The 20247-nt window shown below is 34.7% G+C and overlaps 2 protein-coding genes across 2 annotated transcripts; both read left to right on the forward strand.

The window, feature by feature from the left end:
* Positions 1 to 2051: 2051 nt before the first annotated feature.
* On the forward strand, positions 2052 to 6122 carry LOC306884163 (peptide chain release factor 1-like, mitochondrial). The gene is made up of 7 exons (XM_079439876.1): positions 2052 to 2627; positions 2694 to 2773; positions 4026 to 4209; positions 4342 to 4496; positions 4622 to 4739; positions 5374 to 5510; positions 5879 to 6122. The coding sequence occupies exons 1-7, from the start codon at positions 2213 to 2215 to the stop codon at positions 6086 to 6088; spliced, it is 1299 nt and encodes a 432-aa protein (XP_079296002.1). The 5' UTR covers positions 2052 to 2212; the 3' UTR covers positions 6089 to 6122.
* Positions 6123 to 6138: 16 nt separating this feature from the next.
* Positions 6139 to 9971, forward strand: LOC306884164 (F-box only protein 5-like). The gene is made up of 5 exons (XM_079439877.1): positions 6139 to 6813; positions 7524 to 8157; positions 8253 to 8343; positions 9112 to 9288; positions 9404 to 9971. Exons 2-5 carry the CDS (start codon positions 7550 to 7552, stop codon positions 9653 to 9655), a joined length of 1128 nt encoding a protein of 375 aa, XP_079296003.1. The 5' UTR covers positions 6139 to 6813; positions 7524 to 7549; the 3' UTR covers positions 9656 to 9971.
* Positions 9972 to 20247: the final 10276 nt, after the last annotated feature.

Genomic DNA, 20247 nt, shown 5'->3' on the forward strand with positions numbered 1-20247 from the left:
GTTCTCAGATGGTGGGTGTTATGTATGTACACAAAGGAATTATGAAACTGAACTAATCAGAGAACAATGCAGCCAAAGACAATGGCAACTGGAGTGCATCTGTGTAATAAATGAACAAGCACTTATTGTCTCTCAGTAATCATCTTGATATAATCATCGTGCGAGTCTCCTATGTTCGTTCAGAGGCATAAAAAGGTATTAGTAGTTTGCCGACAAAGACAATCCCTTAATTGCATTCATAGATTGGGTTTCCTTCCTCCTCAACTCATTACAATAACACTGAGCTCTGGAATTTCAATAATTGCTGTATAATGTGCAAACAAAATAAAGTATTGCAATATATTTGGGTGTGATATTGCCTTCCATGCCTTTGATCTGTGAAGCGTATGACCCATATAGATCCATAAATCCTCTAAATAATCAGCATGACTTTGCAGAGGATTAAACCTTTTTCTGAACCTTTCTCCCTCTCTGTGGGTCACGGAGCCACAGAATGTCAAACCTCCTCCAAAGTCAATGGCCCCCAGCGAGAATTAAACCACCTACAGGCTCTGTTTTAGATTGTAAATCTTACATGTTCACAAAACCTTTTAAAGAATGCAAGTAAATTTTACACATAAAGTGTTTGCACCCACATGTACTATAGCTTGAAACTGTTTGTGTTGTACTTCAGATAAAAGCAACTGATAAATTCATCATTTTAGATCCATTTATTAATTTGCAAAAAAATAATAAAGCATCAGTTCATATAAATCTTAAAAAAAAATAATTGCAATAAATGGCAAATGTGTGTTGAATGTGTTAACCTCTGTTTGTGTAAGAGTGAGTCTGTAATCTGTGTTTTAGACTCAAGTGTATGAGTAATGAGGTCTAATAAACATTATGTCCGTTTGCAAGTTTTCATAAGTAAATAAATAAAGTAGTCTTTGTTAACATGCATTAGAGTCTAGAGGACCAGAAGAGTTGGAGATGTTCATTTTACCCTAGTGCTCCTCCAGATGGAAATCTGCAGTGTCTGGATTATTATGCAACATCAACAACATCATAAACATTGACAAAACATAAAACAACGCAATTGTGCAACAAATCCCCCATGAGGAAAGTGTAATGACTTCCATGATAGAAACACTTTTGTTATTCTCATTTTCATGGCACATATTCCTATTGTTTGGCCTCAAAAATAAAACATGTAACTAATTATCTTCCAGTGTAAACCTTTCTATACTTTAGCAATACTGCTATCTATTGGTTTCAGGTGATAGTGTCGCTGTTTTAAATGGGAATTTATTCTAATACATTCTTTATTGTAAAATATTGTTAATAATTACAGCATTTTATAAATAGTAGATTACCTTGATTTAAAAATATTCTATCAGTATATTGTTTATATAATATGCCTTTATTTGAAAAGAGTGTAAATGAAATTTTAAACATCATGGTTTTTCTAAAATAAATACGTTTGGTCGCTTGGTTATGTGCAAATTGTCTTGATTTTACACCTTATGGTATTTATTCTGGTAATTCATTATAAACAAATACTTTTTAATGACTATGCTATTTTAAAAATAGGAGACTGTCCGATTTTAAAATGATATATTATTATATTGTTTATATAAAATATACAACAATGTAAAAATATCATAAATGAAATCAAATGCATGAATGTAATGTTTACCTTAAAATAACGCAGGATATACTCAGATAATCTTGATTTAGAAAAAAAATCAGTTTATATATGTAAACATAATGCAAATGACAAAAATAATTATTAATAAAATATTTGATTAAAACTCTATTGGCATGCTTATGTAATAAGTAAATTTTTTTTTTTACAAAGCAATTTCCTCTGGGAATCCAGTAAGTTATTTAAACACATACACATATGTATATGTGTTCTGTGTTGACCGTGATGAGCTTTCAAATTATTTAAAAAAAATTTAGACAATGTAAGCGCTTTTTAACAATACATATCAGAGCTTCTTGAGTCTGTGTTTCGATGGTGCTTTTAATGCTGATGACTTTTATTTTGAAAAATGTTTTACCCGGATAAAGAAGCTGCGCACGCACAGTCTCTGCAGCACATGTGAATGTTGTGGTTCATAGATGTCAACTGTAGGCTGCAATAAAGTTACTATGGTTGGAATCCCTTTTATATGATAAATGCTTTTATTTGCCTTTAAGTGCTCACTTTAAATACAGCACTTGAGTGGCGATGGCTGTGGTTTGCTTTAGTAAGAGTCTTTCATGTGCAGTGAATGGGACACTGTTCAGGACAATCACAACACACCCAGGAGTCTTTAGAGGATGTCCAGCCATTCACAGCACTGTTAACAGCACGATACCACACGCTCAACGAGCCTTTCATACATCCCAGTCTGCGATGGTCACTAAAATACTGTCTGTGGAGGAGATCTTCAACAAGAAGTCTTTACATGACTACCTGAAGAAGAAGGAAATGGAGTATAACTCATGCTTGCAGTCCCTCAATACTGAAAACCAGACACTGGGTGATGAGGATGTGAGAATAAACAGGACTAACCTCTCTGTGCTTGGGCCTTTGGTCCAGAAAATCAGAGAATTAGAGGAGAAACAGAAGGAGCTGGAGGACACCCAGGACTTGTTGAAAGGTAGTTAACTGGGAAATGAAAAGCTTTGTAGGGTGGCATTTAATTTGCATCTGTATCTCATTTCAGATAATGACCCAGAATTACACGAGCTTGCAGAGTCCGAGAAGGAAGCCTGTCTAGCAGCCATGCAAGATCTCAAACAAAAGGTGAGGTGTGAGACGCTCTCGTTAACATTTCAATAAATTACCCTTATTGATTGTAGGAATAAGATGAATAACACATATGCACTTACAGATTTTATGGCTGAATCTCACGTATTTTTATTCCAAAATAGTATTTTTTAATTTAAGAAAAAGAAGCCGTTTAAGGATCTTTTTTTTTTTATGTATGAATGTAGTATTATTGTATCATTGATATATTTATTATACATTATCATTATCAAGTAAATTAGCATGAATTAAAATAACATATAAAACCAATATTTAATACTAATAATACAATTATTTTTTTATGATATTGATATTAATTAATTATTAATATTAACATATATGTAATATATAAAATGATGTACATTAAATTCTGTTGTTAATATATTAGTATAATATATGATAAATTATCAAGTAAATATAAATTACATAACATATATAGTAAATATATATAAAGTAAATGTACATGAACTAGAAATTAATATCTAAAATTAATATGTGTGTAATATTAATATTGTTGTATGTTATTATATATATATATATATATATATATATATATATATATATATATATACACACACACACAGTTATTATTTATTTATTATAAAAATTAATATATTGTTACAAATTATTACCTACATGTATACACATTTAAAATGCAATTAATTATAATATAATTAATATTATTATTATTAAATAATATTTAATAATAATAATTTAATTATAATGTTATTGTTATTATTAAATATATATATATAAATATAACATAATAATAATAATATAATTATATGAATTGAATTAAGGCACTAGTAACAATTTAATAAATTATTAATTATATACTATAAATTAAAAATTAATGCATTACAAATTATACACTAGTCAATTTCTGAAGTGAATCAAAACCTTTCATTAAAGTTGTCCTAAAACCTAAATCCAAAATGCGTTCTTGTCTTAGACTTTGATTAACTTTTTTTATCCACTTCAAATGTTGACTACTGTATATGAAATATAATATTTAATATTAGCAATACTAATGTTAATTTTGTTGTGATGTTAATGAAATTATGAGTATAATATAAATATCTAAATTATGCTAACCGAATGATTAAATTAAGGCAGTACAATAAGTAATAGCAATTTAGTAAGTCAAACTAAGTAAAAATATTAAATGAAATGTTGTAAAAACAATATTATTATGTAGTAGGTTTAAAAATGATGAAAATAGACACTGAATCGGTGTTCTGTATTTCAGATTTTATCTCTTCTGATCCCAGAGGAGGAATCAGACATGAGTGACCTGGTCTTAGAGGTCACCGCTGGGGTCGGAGGTCAAGAATCCATGCTCTTTACCACAGAGATCTTTGATATGTATCAGAACTTCGCTGCTTTCCGTGGCTGGGGCTTCGGCATCCTGGAGGTCACATCTAGTGAACTAGGTTGACAAATTTCACTATTCCTATCCTCTATAAATGCTTAATAATAATATCTGCTTGGGTGCATTTGTGTCAGGGATTGCATTGGTTGTCTTCGTGCATCTTCATTTCCAGTGGTGTCTGTGGTTTGTTTAGGGGGCATCAGACGTGCAGCAGCCAGTATCAGTGGTCCACTCAGCTATAAAAAGTTAAAGTTTGAAGCTGGAGTCCATCGTGTCCAGAGGGTCCCGAAAACAGAGAGTAAAGGTCGCATACACACCAGCACCATGACGGTGGCTACAGCTCTGATGGCTGTTCAGAAATGGATGCTAGATTACCAGTTATTATTAAAAATAGAATCAGGATTTAATTAGAAAGCCAGTATTCAGGTGTGTGTGCTTATACATCGTATTACCCTCTCTCTTTAACTGCACAGATCTCATTTACCATCAACCCCAAAGATCTGAGGATCGAGACGAAGAGAGCCAGTGGTGCAGGAGGACAGCATGTCAACACCACCGACAGCGCCGTGAGGATCGTCCATCTCCCCACAGGTCAGCAGGACTTCAGAGTGACATATTTAATGGAAATATTATACTGTAAATACCTCTTTAACTCTTAATACTGTTGTGTTTTATCTTAATAATTTAAATTAGTTAGCATTTAATTGATCAAAAATACATTAATATTGTGAAGTGTTATTACAATTTCAAATAACTGTTTATTTCTATGATGCAAAGCTGAATTTTCAGCATCATTACTTCAGTGTCACATGATCCTTCAGAAATCATTCTAATATGCTGATTTGCTGCTCAGTTATGAATTATTAATAATGGTTCTTATTATTTTCAGTGCTGAGGACTGGAGTAATGGCTGCTGAATAATTCAGCTTTGCATCACAGGAATAAATCACATTTGAACATATATTCTAATAGAAAACAGTTATTTAAAATTCTAATAATATTTGACAATTATTGTATTTTAGATCAAATAAATACAGCCTTGGTGGACATAAGAGATTTATAAAAACATTTAACAATCTTAATTATTCCAAACTGTTGACCAGTATTGTGTTTTATATATGTATAGATAGATAGATAGACATAATTCAAATCCTTTTTCTAGTCATTTCTCATGTCCTGCAGGTCACAGGGAGTGAGATATCTCTATGTTTTGTTGTGATTTCAGGCACAGTGGCTGAATGTCAGCAGGAGCGCTCCCAAATCAAGAACAAAGAGACAGCCATGACGTTACTGCGAGCCAAGCTCTACAGCGCCCGGCTGGAGGAGGAGACCAGTAAGAGATACCAAGCTCGAAAACTACAGGTATTTCGCTTTCTTTTTTCAATAATTTAGCATGAAATCAACATTGACCCTATTTACTTTCCTGTGAATGATTCATCAGTACACTTTTTTTTAATTACATGCACGGATGAATCATTCACAAGAAAGTAAATAAAAAAGCAAAATATAATCTTGCCCTTCCTCTGAAATAACTCCATGATCCAGTAAAGTTTCTTTAAATATCCTGTTTTACCTGGAAACGTGTTGGATTGAGTTGTGAACAACAATTCACATTGACTTTAACTTTATTAATGCACAGCACAAGTCTATGACTGTCTAATATCAGATATAATCGTTTTTGCTGATATTATTTGGTAAATATAAACTACATTTTTCTTTTCTTGTAATAGATTGGAACCAAAGGCAGATCAGAGAAAATCAGGACTTATAACTTCTCTCAGGACCGGATCACAGATCACAGGATCGGAAAAACCGTTCACGACGTGCATGGATTTTTACAAGGAGAGGAACTGCTGGAGGAGATGATTGTGTTTTTGCAACAGTTTTCTGAACAGGAATCGCTTATGGACCTTCTTGAAGACGATGATCAGAATCAGTAGTTGTTTGCTGGCAATAAATAAATGTGTAGACGTTTGGCTTTGTGGGTGTCAGATTGAATTGTAAGCACAGCCGTCTAGTCTGAGGACAAAAGAGTATCTCTCTGAAGAGTTTCACAAGCACTCTCTGCTTTCTCTTGAACTTTTGCACCATGGTGTGAAATGGGTTAAGTGGACTGTTTGTTTCGTTTTCAACTTTTCCAACAGTTGAGATTTTTTGAAAATCATTTTGTAGCGTCTTAACTCACAAAGAGCAATTTCTTGTGCAACAATTTTTAATATTTAGAGCTGAATATTCATTTTTCATTACTTTCTTAGACCTGGAAATCACATACTCAGGATTCCCTAATATTACCAGTATTTTAAATCACAGCTTTTTAAATCCACAGTATATACAACAACAACAAAACACTTTTAAAGTCCATCTTTCTTGACATTTTTTCAAAAAGGCGCTTTTTTCCGAAGCGCGTCTTTCATTGGGTGGCGCTTGCAGGCGTCCGCTCAGCGCTCTCATTGGCTGCCGGTCGTTTAAATGTATCCTCCTGCGCTCTGATTGGCTAGAAGCTTTGGTCGCCAAATTTCAAATGCATTTGCAAGTGGCGCTTTTTCCCTGAACTCACGAACCATTGTGTTGCCGCTTAAAAGCTTGTGCTACTACTGCAACAGCGACCAGGACACGTCTCCAACGACATATGAGGAATACATAAAAGTGCTTTTATATTTTAGAGGTAAGAGAATACTTTATTAATGTTGCGTTTTTTAAAATTCAGCTTTTAAAGAGGATTTTAAATGAAAAGATATGAGATGTCCGGCCATGTTTATGTTTCCCTCTGTGATAGTCTCCGATTACTGCATTTTTGTGAAATATAATCTAACTATTTATATTCTAGAAAGCATTCCAAGAAACTAAATGAGCAATTTTAGTGCAAGAACCTAGATTTGAAGTTTATTTTTAAGCTAGCATGTGGTGCATCGCGAGTAATGTTAACGTTAGCCTCGTCAGGAATGCGCGCAAAATGAAAAACACAAATAAATCGCGTATAAACAAATGCAACACCTCGGTAATACTTAAACACATTGAATATTAGGGAATAACAAGTATGTATTTTGACCTGCATTATCAGTGTGTTTTAATACTGAAGTTATAAAGCTTAAAACGAGAAGTCCGGCTAATGTTCTTAAACAGTGGGTGGATCACCTTGGATTTTGTGTATTTATATATATATGTTATGTAATTATTTATATTGATATCGGTTACTAGACACGTAAACATAAAGAGTCAGCATTTCCACTAACATATATCCTCATATACTAGTAGTACATATAATAACTAGTAGTCTGGCCTATGTGGATTTATGCAAAATGCTAATGTTACTACTGAGATGTAACCTGGATCAACAATTTGTGCAAACATTAACATATTTCTCATTTCCTCTAGTTTACTGTATCTGGATCGGCCTCAGTATGAAGTGTCCAAGCTACAGTGACAATTCAACAGTTTTATGCCACATGGAGAAAGCTGAAACAGAAGTGAAGGGCCACAGGCTTTCGCCACGGAAAACGGCCCCCAACATCTCCACCCCTATGGAGACTAGAAGCAAAGGCCCCCACAATAAAGAAAACTACCAGAATAAGCGTCATTCTCTAGAGGTGGCATCAGACGATGAGGTGATTATCAGCAGTTGCGGCCTAACCGAGGACAGCGGCTACCTTTCCCTCCAAAACAGCCGGGTGGATCACGGGGACGTGGATGGCGTGGAAACTCTGGAGAGGAGTGAAGAGAAATGTGCGTCCTCTCAATCCTTAGCTGTGGAGTGTCCTTCCACTCCCTGTCTGCCTGTGGTGAAGTTTCAGGAGGAGGTGTGCAGAGAGCTGGCTAAGAGCTTTAAAAAGAGCAAGTGTTACGACTGGACCATCGTCGATAAGGTGGCTGAGAACTGCGGGCTGCATAATGTGATCGGTGGGAAGATGGGACGGCAGTTTGTGGACATCCTTTATGGCCTGTTGAAGAAAGACATGAGGCATATCCTTGCCAGGATATTGGGCCTGTTGGGAGATTACGACTTAGTAAGGTAACACAGTTCAGTTTTATTACTACTTCTCTGACTTGATCTGAATCTCACTCTCATGTGAATCAGAATGACTGACTGTTTTTGGTCTCTTGCAGCTGCAGAAAAGTGAGCCGGACGTGGCGGAAAATCATTTGCGACGATCAGGTGGCCCTTCGGCGCTGCAGAAAAGCAGAAAGAACGTTAAGGGTAAGAGACTTTATAGAACGGCAAAACTGGTGAAAACAAATCATCGGTGGGCAATTTTATTAAAACTTTGAAGGGGTAGTCCACCAAAAAATGAAATGTTGTGTGGACAGGGTTTCTGTGGGTCTTAAAATGTCTTAATTCATTATCAATTCACCTGTCAACACATGTAGGCCTTTAAAAATGGTCTAAATCTGAGCCAAAACCTTTAGATTTCTAAAGTCATTAATTAAATGCTGCATACACCGCAAAAAAACAACTATAACATCAGTATTTGTCTTGTTTTCAGAGTTCAAATATCTAAACATCCTTAAATTTAAGATCCTTTTATTTGGAGATGGAGAAATTCATATAATAGGTCTTGTTTTTTGCTCAATTAAACATGTTTATGCTTGAAACAAGAACTGTTTGTCGATGGGGTATGAACTTCTTTCCTTTGAATAAAGCAGACTTTTCATACTTCATTGGCATATATTTGTTCTTGAGATAATCAAAGTTTTTTTTAATAATTTCTCAGGAAACAAGACTAAAGTGTTTTTTTTCCCCTCCCAAATACACTAAAGATCTGTTGAAAGTATTTTGAAGTGTTGTTAATGCAACTCGGTGTGTCCTTCCTAGACATTTAAAGAACATTGAATTGTGTTCCCTTGGTCTTAAATTTATGTTCCTGAAACCCTGGTGTGCTTATTTGTAGTTCAAAAGGGAAGGAAACCTTATAATTGTTGTTTGCTATTTTCCAGTACTAATAGCGTTTGTCTTTGTTGCTTTCAGGACTCCGGTCGTTCCGCGGGCTCATTATCACGAGACTCCACCTTGAGCAGGGTGGTGTTCTCCTGCATGCAGACCGTCGCCTCTACACCCGTTCACAAGGCTGTTAAGAAGCTACAGTGCCAGACGGGTGGAGCACAAAACTCGTCCAAGTCAAGTCGCTTCCCGCAGTTTCACGAGGTAAAGAAGAAATCTCCAAATAACACCGGATTGCGTCTGTATTTACTGATACACGCATGACTTTAGTAATAGTTGCATGAGGTTGGCAGCTGATTTTAATGGTGTTTTCTTCTAGGTTGCCCAGTCGCTCAAACAGGATGAATCTCTGCGACCGTGTATCCTCTGCGGCTTTGCAGCACGGTACGACGCAGCCATGAAGAGGGCCGTGTGCTCACGTGCCAGCTGTGCTTTTGAGTTTTGCACACTGTGTCAATCAGCGTTCCACGGCTCCGCTCCGTGCCGCAATGCTGTCCGGACCTCCTCCACTTCACAGAAAACACTCCTCGCCGGCTCGGCTCGAAGCAAGCGCAATGTCCGTCGCCTCTGAGCACCAAACGGGAAAATGTTACAAGAACTCTTAAAGAACTACCTACTTTTAAAACTATGAATGTTTTATCATCTTCCTAAATGTGAAGTGAATTTGGCCACATTTGTGGCCGCTGCACAAAGTGAAAAACCACAATCATCCTCTACGCCAAAAAAAAAGAGTCTTAAGGAGGTTAAACAGCCTCTTCAGTATTGTAAATGTTTTATAAGATTTTATAAAAATTGTAAATTGTTTTGATGAAATGATCAATTATTGTCTGTCTTATCACAGAAATTGTACATATTTAAATGGTTGAATAAAGCCTTTGTATATTTTTAAACTTTGCTGCTTTATTGAATGGCAATATAATTGAGCTCCCTATAAAATAACTAAGATATTAATATTTTATCTCATTTGTTTCAAAGAAAATATGATTGTTAACTTTTGGACTGTCAGGTCAAGCACGTTGCATTGCAGGATACAATGCACATTTCAGCCAGGTTATACAATATTATTGAAAGTCTGTTTTTATTAGATAAAAATACAGTAAAATTGTGAGCTTTTTTTATAATTTAAAATAAGTGTTTTCTATTTGAATGCATTTGAAACGGTAATTTATTCCTGTGATGGTAAAGCTGCATTTTCAGCATCATTGCTCCAGTCTCCAGAGTCACATGATCTTCAGAAATCACTCTAATATACTGATTTACTGCTCAAGAGTTAATATTGATGATGAAACCTTTATTTGAGGAATAGAACGGTCAAAAGGACATCATTTATTTGAAACAGACATTTTTCAACATGTTTTTACTGTCACTTTTGATCAATTTAATGCAGCCTTTGTTTCTTACTGACCCCAAACTTTTAAACCGTGCTATAGGCTAGAGGACTGCTCCATGGCCGTTTAATAGCCACTGTGACATTATTGTGGTCCAGGCACATCTGAATTTCTTCATAACATCCATTTTTCTTTCATGAACTCAAAGATCTTGGGTTTGTCCTAATAAGTTTGTTGTATGTTAGTTGTGTGGTCTGATGAAGACACAAAATGGAGACCAAACACTGTTCTCAAGCTGTTTTGGCTAGATGGCACCAGAGAGCTTTTCTGTTGACACCCTATTGCTCCTGTGCTGTGTTTCCATGTGAAATGAACTTAAGACAGTTATGTTTTTTGTAGTGCTTTGCAGTTTCAAGCAAATGAGTGTTTCTGAAATCACTTCAATCTACAGGTCAGCAGATGAAGATCTCACCGACTACACAATCATTCACTGTCTAATGTGATTCACAGATAGAAAACAGAGCTAAACACAATTACCCCAAATACTTGCTGGAATCTGAATTAGCGTCTCACAGGAGAAAATATCTCATTTACTGCAGAACATATAAATAACATGCCCACTTTTCTCATTTCCATTATGTCTGGGCTCATAACAATGTCTAGAACAAAACTAATCTTTGACTTTCTTTTTCCTGATGATTCTCCTGATGATCATGATTTGAAATGCAATAATGCTGCTTCCTAACGGCTTATAATTTCATCCATTTAACACATTTAAAATATAAAATCCATCAAATGTGACTGAATGCTGTGAAATTTGAATATTGTGCTGTGAGAGAATATGAATCAAAGTCTTGGCAAGTAAAACCTATGTCAATGTTTGATATAAGAACTGATTAAACTGCATGCTTTAAGCAAAAATACCAATTAACCTAGAATTAAAAGTATAATTGATTTTTGGATTTCCTTCCACATGACTGAAATAAAAAATTGGATGTATAATAGACATTTGTTTGCTCTAATCCATGAAAATCATAAGCATGCCTTTGCAAAAAAGTATATTGGATTATTAAAACTAATCATCTTTAAATAATTTAATTCAAATTCTAGTTAAATTTTAGTACTTAAAATTTTAAATAAAAAATTAAAATAAACATTAACGGAAATACATTTGATTTTTCTCATTTTCATTTAGTTTAACATAATCATAAAAAAATAATAATAATAAATAAAACAATAGAAATACAAAAAATAAAAATGACAAAGTAACAAAATTACTAAAATTTTAACTAAAATAAAAACAAAACCAGAACATATAAAAATAAAAACTAGTTCAAAATGATAATAAAAATGATCATAATATCTCAGTAATACTAATCTCACAGCGGGACAATGATTGTGTCAAATGGTAATACTGTAGTACTTTTAAATATGGTATACCATGGTACTTTTTATTAGTGCGAGAATTTCAAACTTCACAGGAAATAGGGTTCAATTTAAAATACAGATTTTAAAAACTCACAGAAGCTGCAAAAGCAAAGCATTAAAGTTTTCGAGCATTTAAAACAGGTTTGTTTTATTGATCCATTCTGTGCATTCAACTAATTCATAATCATAACTAAAGGCACTTTTTCTATTAAAATATCCTTTCCTATCTTCTGCAGCTTTACTTTAATGCTTTTCTGATTTACTCTTGAAATCCACTATGGTGCCATTGCTAATATTTTGGGCTCCTTTATGATAAATGACTTGTTTCCCCTCTTTTGTATGTCGCTGTGGATAAAAGCATCTGCTAAATGAATAAATGAAAATGTAAATCTTGACAAAGAACCGGACAAAACAGGTCCTGTTTGCCTCTTCATTCTAAAGCTGAAATATAAGTGTGTAGTTGATGATGCTGTCACTGTCCCGGAGACAAGCGGTCATTTCCCATCACTGCCCTCAGGAGCAAAGGCTGAATGTGGCTCAAAGGAAAATTTGCTCATCCTCAGGCCGTTCAAGTTGTAGATGAGTTTCCTCAACAGAGCAGATATGAAGAAATTTAGTGTTACCTCACTGGCTCACCAGTGGATGCTCTGCAGTGAATGGGTGCCGTCAGATTGAGAGTCCAAACAGCTGATAACATCATCACAGTAATCCACACCACTCCAGTCCAGCAATTAATTCATTGTGAAGACACCACTTTTGGACTTTTTCATTGGAAGAAGCGTTATTATGGATTATGGACTCATATTTTGGCCAGAAGCAATGGTTTAAAGTTAAAAATATCTCCATAGATTTGTTTAGCTTTTCACTTCATTAGATGAGCAAGGGTGTAGGTTTGATTTGTGCATTGGTGGGGACGTAAAAGCAGACAACAGACAAATTCTTTGATCCAAATTATTGACAATTTAGTAGTCACTGAATATTGGGACATGTCGTAGCATCTACTAAATACTACACCCTTGAAAATCATAACAAGCCGGAAACTATAGTTCTCTCCTTAAATATGAAGAGGTCAAACAACAGATTAATGAGTTACTCCAAATGTCACAAAACGCCTATGTAATTATAATATAAGTCAGAGACTGAAGTGAGTCACTCTTCTGATGAAGATGTCATTCACTTGTTTTGTATCCACACAGAGAAATTTTGGTCAGATTTTTTTATCTTTTTTTACCAAGTTTCTTTCTGCTTTAAATGTTTTCTTTGGACTGTTTGGCTACTCGGAAGATAATATTTAACTTAATTTGTGTTTTCTGCTAGCTAAATTTCACATACATAAACAAATCTGTTCCCATGAAGAAACAAATGGCCAGAGGGTGAGTAAACTTATTCATTATTGGGTGAAATATTCCTTTAAATGGCACCCCAGCATTCCCTATTACATTTATTTTTGTGCAGTTCTATTCTGCATGTGCAATAGTAAAAGGACAGATTTGGAGTGAATTAGGATTGGGATCATAAATGCAGGATGGTGTCGCTGAGAAATATTCCATCATTAAGGTCTTCCTCGCAGTATAATTAATCTCAGAGCTGACCTTTCTGAACAAGAAAAGCTCTGCACCCACATATTATTGTATTTCCATTTGATTTATTAAACCACGGTTTGTTCAAGTGAAGCTCCAAATCAGCCGAGGATACGGAGAGCAAAACAGGTGTTTACACTGAAACACACATGCACGCACACACACACACACACACACACATAAAACATATCGCTTATTATGAGTCATTCTGCTTGGGAATACAAATCGAATTTTTCTGTTGGACGCTATCTACTGTGATTAACCTTTCAGACTAGATGCAAACCACTCTGAGTGTGCGTGTGGGTGATATTTTAACATTATTTTAGTCACATCTGGGTTTAAATTTGAGTTAAGGGCATGTGGGTTCACTGGAAATATGTGAATTAGGTTATTGGCACTAAAGGAGTGCATTATTATGAAATCTGTCTTATAAAACGGATAGTTCTGACTCACTAAATGCTGATAAATGCAAACTTGTGATTGCACATTCTATATTCATGTTTTGTAACCATACAAATTGCACTGTTAGGCTAATTTAGCACACTCTGGAAAAACATTAGGCCCTGAATTTAGGATTTATAAATTTCCATTCATTTGGATTGCACAATTTTAACATATATTTTATGTGATATGAATTTTTGTCAGTCATACATAAATGAAACGGGTAAGATTTCTGTACTTGGGGGAAAAAGTATGGCATAGTTTATTATTAACTATTTGCATGCATTTAATTTTATTTAAATATTCATATAATATTCAATAAATAATATTTTTATTATTGAAATGTTGTTGTTATATGCATGTGTTAATTTTATTTAATTTCTTTATTTTCTTAAATATGTGGGTAGATAGTATTTATAGAGTTGTAACTTTTTAGTTTTAGTTACTTTTTCTTATTTGTAAGTCGCTTTGGACAAAAGCGTCTGCTAAATGACAAAAGTTAAGTTAAGTTAAAGTCATATTTAAAAAATGCATTTATTCAAATTGTTTAGAATCATCAAAAATCTGTTTATTGTGAAAACAATTAAATTTTTTCAGTCAAAATGTATGAAAATGGTAAAATATCGCTAGTCGAAGAAAAAGCAATATTCAGTACAAGCAATTCAATATCCATTCAAGCAAAATGTATGAGATTGAACCAAAATTGAAAAATATGCATCATATTAAGTATATTATGTTAAAACTGTATAATTCAAAAGTAGGACATTTTATATGTAATTCAAAAATATAAATCTTAAATTTAGGCCTAAATATATTACTTGGCCAGTTTTTATCTTACTTCTATATATGCATGTATATAGGTTTTGCAATGGTTTTCGATCACAACTAACAACAGAATTTAGAGTGTGAACTGTGAGCTATATATATATAATAGTTCACACTCTAAATTCTGTTGTTATTTGTGATCGAAACCATTCCAAAACAATTTGATCAAACATTCTATATAAATTTATTTGCAACCTACAGTTTTAAAAGCACAATATAACAAAAAAAAATGTTTATGATTATTAATGAGTTTAACTATTTATTAAACATTGCTGTCTTGTAGTATATCACCTAATAACACCCCTTTTCTCAGTGAAAATATAGTAACCTAAAAATTTTAGAAAACAACAGGGAATCCGCAGTTTAAGTGTAAGTCCAAGATCCATTGATCCATGATCCAGATGTTCATATAAAGTGACAGCAAAGTACAAAAGTGCACAAAAATGCCTGCACTGTAAAAAAAAAATTATATATATATATATATATATATATATGTAGGCAACAGGTGCATCAAAAAAAAAAATTATATTGTGAAAAAGTTATATTCTAGATTCATTACATGTAAAGTAAAACATTTCAAAAGTTTTTTTGTTTTAATTTTGATGATTAGAGCTTACAGCTCATGAAAGTCAAAAATCAGTATCTCAAAATATTAGAATATTTCCGAAGATCAATCAAAAAACGGATATGCAGAACAGAACAGGTTTTTTGAACAAAAAGTTTAAGTTCTTTAAAGTATGTTCAATTATGCTCTCAATATGATGTTTTATTAACAAGGTTCGGGAGGAACACGATCAGATAATCAACTAATTTAGTGCAGGTGCAACTCATTGAGCCAACAATTTTTTTCTCCTTAGTCCATGTAAGATGCTTCTGACGTTATCTCTGGTTCAGAAGTGGCTTGGTAGCCCTTTTCCTGAAGATGTCTGAGCGTGGTGACTCTTGATGCACTGACTCCAGCTTCAGTCCACTCCTTGTGAAGCTCTCCCAAGTGTTTGAATCAGCTTTGCTTGACAGTATTCTCAAGCTAGTGGTCATTCCTGTTGCTTGTGCACCCTTTCCTACCCAATTTCTTCCTTCCAGTCAACTTTGCATTTAATATGCTTTGATACAGCACTCTGTAAACAGCCACAGCTTTCAGTAATGACCCTCTGTGACTTACCCTCTTTATGGAGGCCGTCAATGTTCATCTTCTGGATCATTGCCAAGTCAGCAGTCTTCTCCATTATTGTGGTTTCAAAGAACAAGAGATACCCGGAATTTATACTGTAGGGATGGTCATTAATTGAAATTCAAATGTAAATATTTTAATAGTTTGAGATACTGGGTTTTTGACTTTCATGAGCTGTAAGCTCTAATCATCAAAATTAAAACAAAAAAAAAACTTTTCAAATGTTTTACTTTACATGTAATGAACATATGAAAGATTCACTTTTTGAAATGTTACAAAAAAATAACTTTTTCACTCATTAGATATTCTAATTTTCATTAGATATATTTTTTTTGGAGATGCACCTGTGTGTGTGTGTGTGTGTGATATTAGTTTTTGTATTTTAAAATGTCATGTCTACTTAAAAGTGTTACTTGGCATGATGAATCAAAAAATACTAGCAATTTGTGAATAAGCAAAAATAGTTTCTACACCAATTTTTTTTCAGAGTGTGCACAATGTTAAAGTCAAAATTAAATGTTTTTAAGTAAAACATATAACATCAATCAACCAAAATACATTAATTTATACCAACAAAATTCATTTTCATGGCTTATATCGGGTAAAAATGCCCTGTAAGGGTAACATTTACAGGTGGCCACTTTTTTACCGTGTATGTCTTTAAGACCTCTTCTGCCCTTCAGACACGTGTCCCATTCAAGCTATTCCCTGTGAAACCCCATGTGTGATGTTTATTATGAATGACTGGAATCTGTCACGTGACCGTAGATCAGGGTCTAAAGGTCGACTCCTGTCACTGCGATGGTCTTCAACCAGCACCGCCACCGGCCCCAAGACAGCCGATCTGCTCTGCTGCTCACACTCAGTCACATTCACCAGATATTCAGTAGGAAGATGTTAGAAGTGTTCAGGACAGATGAGTCATTTCCATATCAAATGCTGATTGTCCTGCATTGTTGTGATCCACTAGCATGAATTTCATCGCTATAGTCCTTTTCCTCCCCCATAGCATGTGTGTATTAGCATAAAATGAGTTGCAGAATGTGTATGGATTAATATATTGGCAGTCTTGCGTGGCTGGATGATTCTGTTAAGATTTGTTTTTGTGCATGATGACTAAAACGATTAAACCTCTCTGTTTTTCTAAGGATACAGTGCTCTGTTCTCATAAAAATGGAGGTGAAACAAATCCTGCTCCATTTAAACCTTGAAAATGAGGTTAGTATAGAGTTCAAAAGTTTGGGGTCAAGATTTTTATTTTATTCTTTTATTTTTAATTTCTGTTTATCAAAGTATCCTGGAAAAATGTTCATGGTTTGCACATAAAAACAAACTTTTCAAAATTATTGATAATGTTTGTTGAGCAGCAAGTCAGCATATTAGAATGATTTCTGAAGGATCATGTGACTCTGAATTCAGCTTTGCATCACAGGAATAAATTACATTTTACAATATATTCAGATAGACCACAGAAATGTTCAATTTTAATAATATTTTAAATTTGAATGATTTCGGTATTTTTGATCAAATAGACACAGGCTTGGTGAGCATAAGAGACTTGATTGAACAATGGAGTATGAACATACTGTATGTGACCCTGGACCACAAAACCAGTCAAGGCTCAATTTTTTTAAATCGATATTTATACATCATACAATAAATAAACTTTCCAGTGATGTATGGTTTGTTGGGATATAACAATATTTAGCAGAGATACAGCTATTTGAAAATCTGGAATCTGAGGGTGCAAAAAAAAAGAAAAAAAAAAGCCTTTAAAGCTGTTCAAATGAAGTTCTTTGCAATGCATATTACTAATCAAAAATGAAGTTTAGATAGTTTACGGTAGGAAATTTACAAAATAGCTTCATTGAACATGATCTTTACTTAATATTCTAATTAAGTTTGGCATAAAATAAAAAATTGACCCATACAATCTATTGTTGGCTATTGCTACAAATATACCCCAGCGACTTAACACTGGTTTTGTGGTCTAGAGTCACATATGGTCTCAATATCACCCATATATTTATAACTCTATATTTATTGGAAATTCATGCTATTCTTTAAATTCTCAGAGCACCAAAACTGACTACAAATGTGTACAGGACCGAGGGGGCATGTGGAAAGAGTGCAAAGCACAAACACACTCGCTCACTAATGCTCAAAACAAGTGGTTTCTGGCCAGCCATTTCTAGGTTGAATCACTTTAAGTGGTAATGCACCCATTATCAGAGCGGAGCTGGTCAGTGTGGAGTCTATCCATCTATTTTTACCTGCTGTGGTCAGCAGGCCCATTTAGCCATCCGGTAATGAGAGCTAATGAGCTGCTCCTCTCCACACGGCCCTGGACAAAATCACATAGCATCTGATTTGCACCACAACAATTCAATAGCAAAAGATTAAGCCTGGTCACCAGAGACTGAATCTTTATATCATACCTGCTGATCTATGGAATCAGATTGAGAAAAGGAATTAGGAATTCTGGGGGGGGGGGTGCTCTGGAGGTGCGGAGACGATGGGGAGCTGGACAGGACCAGCAGAGGCGAAGGAGACTCAGGAGAGCATCCTGGAGCAGACTCTGGGGAGAGGACAGGAGCCAAGATCTCCAGGGGTAGTGCCAGATCCATGAGCTAGAAGTTGCATGCTGGAGCAGACACTGAAGGGCCTGAGTGAGCCACAGACGGCAGGCATGACTTCCCCACGGACGGCGGGCTTGACAGTGGAGCCGTGGATGGTGGCGGGCTTGACTGAGGAGCAGTCGGCATTTCTGGACTGAGGACAATGGTGGAGCTTAGGAAAACTTGGAAGTGCGGGAGGAACGGAGGGAGTGGGCTCATTGGAGTTATATGTGGAGGGAGCTGGCTTGTGGTGAGCTAGTGCATCCATATGCTTCCGGATGGGAGGAGGATGAGGATCCTCCACATCTACAAGCAACTTAGTACCATTTATCGCTATAGTACATAATTTACAAAGTCCACTACAGGTCTGCAGCAATCATCAGGAGTCAAGAATCTAAACAAATGATCTTTTAGTCCCAGCCGGAAGCACGCCTTAATCGTGGAATCGCTCCAACTCATCAGATGTATCAAACTCCTCCACATACTGCTCCAATGGCCGACCACCCTGCTGGAGATCCAGGAGAAAATCCTCAGCCCAGTTCACGTTGCTCGGTTCAGTTATCTTGTGTTGGTCTCGGATTCTGTCACGGGATGTGGTTGTAGAAATAGTGCACGATGAAAGGGTAACCATAAAAATTCTTTAAGAAACTTCAAAATAACATCAATCCAAGACAAAGACCAGACAGAAACTGAAGGCTTATAAAGACAGGGAACAAAGGAGCAAAAAAGATGATTAATTAACTCAGGTGTACAGACTGAAGGTGATTGACTAATAATTATAACAGGAACTAAACCAAATAAGGACAAACAGGAACATAAACGTGACAATCATATTTGATGCATGAATTTCTAAGGCCTCTAAATTCCCAACCGGGTTGAAATTCCAACACGATCAAAACTTTGTTGAAAACCTGTAGCGCACAATCTACTACATGCCTTCTGTTGTCTGATTGATAGTTCAGACTTGATTTTTATAAAGTAAATGAAAGAATAACTTTACTGAAGAAACGTAGGTTTATTTAATTATCCATACTTTTTTTTTTTAAGAAAATCTAAATATGATCAGGCTTTTGGGAAATGTTTATTTGTTCATCTCTCAATCACTATTGTATAGCATTGCATTATTTGTTTTGAAGCTACAGAGCTTTGTTCATAAAACTAAGCATTTAAATATAATTTTATTAAGACATTATTATAAGATATATACAGTGACAGAATTTCAGAATTTCATCTTAATTTTTGGCCATATAAAATCAGCATCTGTATATTGCAGATTTTTGCATATTTTTGCTCAGTTTGGGCCTCTGAATACATTTTTTTTTTTCCACCTTGAATAGGAGATCACTATTCTGCACCATATGAGCCATAACTGATGCATCACATGTTATACAAGACATAAAACACATTTTATGCATTTTATCTAAATAAAAATAAATAAATAAATAAAAAATAATTTTCTGACGATTATTTCTCATGTCAGATTCTGATGTTTCTTAAAAATAATGTAATTATGAATATGGATAAATGAAGACTCATTGTTAGCACTATATATACATGGCACATTATGCAAATACACGTTTAGGTGCATGAGTGATTTTCGATTAGTCATCTCTGTTTTTGCATCTTCTCCAACTTAGTGCTGTAATGATATAAATCCAACATGACAAATTAAGAGCACACAAAAAATATTCAGTGCATATTTTCTCTGATTGTTTGTTATTGTTCCATTCAGCTTGATTTCTAGCATTTCCAGGAAGATGGGATATGCAGCT

Source organism: Barbus barbus, assembly GCF_936440315.1.
Source record: "Barbus barbus genome assembly, chromosome: 18".
NCBI classification, from domain to species: Eukaryota; Metazoa; Chordata; class Actinopteri; order Cypriniformes; family Cyprinidae; genus Barbus; species Barbus barbus.

Coding starts and splice junctions, on each gene's coding strand:
- LOC306884163 (XM_079439876.1), top strand. CDS start 2,213: ATGGCTGTGGTTTGCTTTAGTAAGAGTCTTTCATGTGCAGTGAATGGG. Junction 2,774..4,025: donor TGCAAGATCTCAAACAAAAG/GTGAGGTGTGAG, acceptor TCTGTATTTCAG/ATTTTATCTCTTCTGATCCC. Junction 5,511..5,878: donor ACCAAGCTCGAAAACTACAG/GTATTTCGCTTT, acceptor TTCTTGTAATAG/ATTGGAACCAAAGGCAGATC.
- LOC306884164 (XM_079439877.1), top strand. CDS start 7,550: ATGAAGTGTCCAAGCTACAGTGACAATTCAACAGTTTTATGCCACATG. Junction 8,158..8,252: donor GGAGATTACGACTTAGTAAG/GTAACACAGTTC, acceptor GGTCTCTTGCAG/CTGCAGAAAAGTGAGCCGGA. Junction 8,344..9,111: donor AAGCAGAAAGAACGTTAAGG/GTAAGAGACTTT, acceptor TGTTGCTTTCAG/GACTCCGGTCGTTCCGCGGG.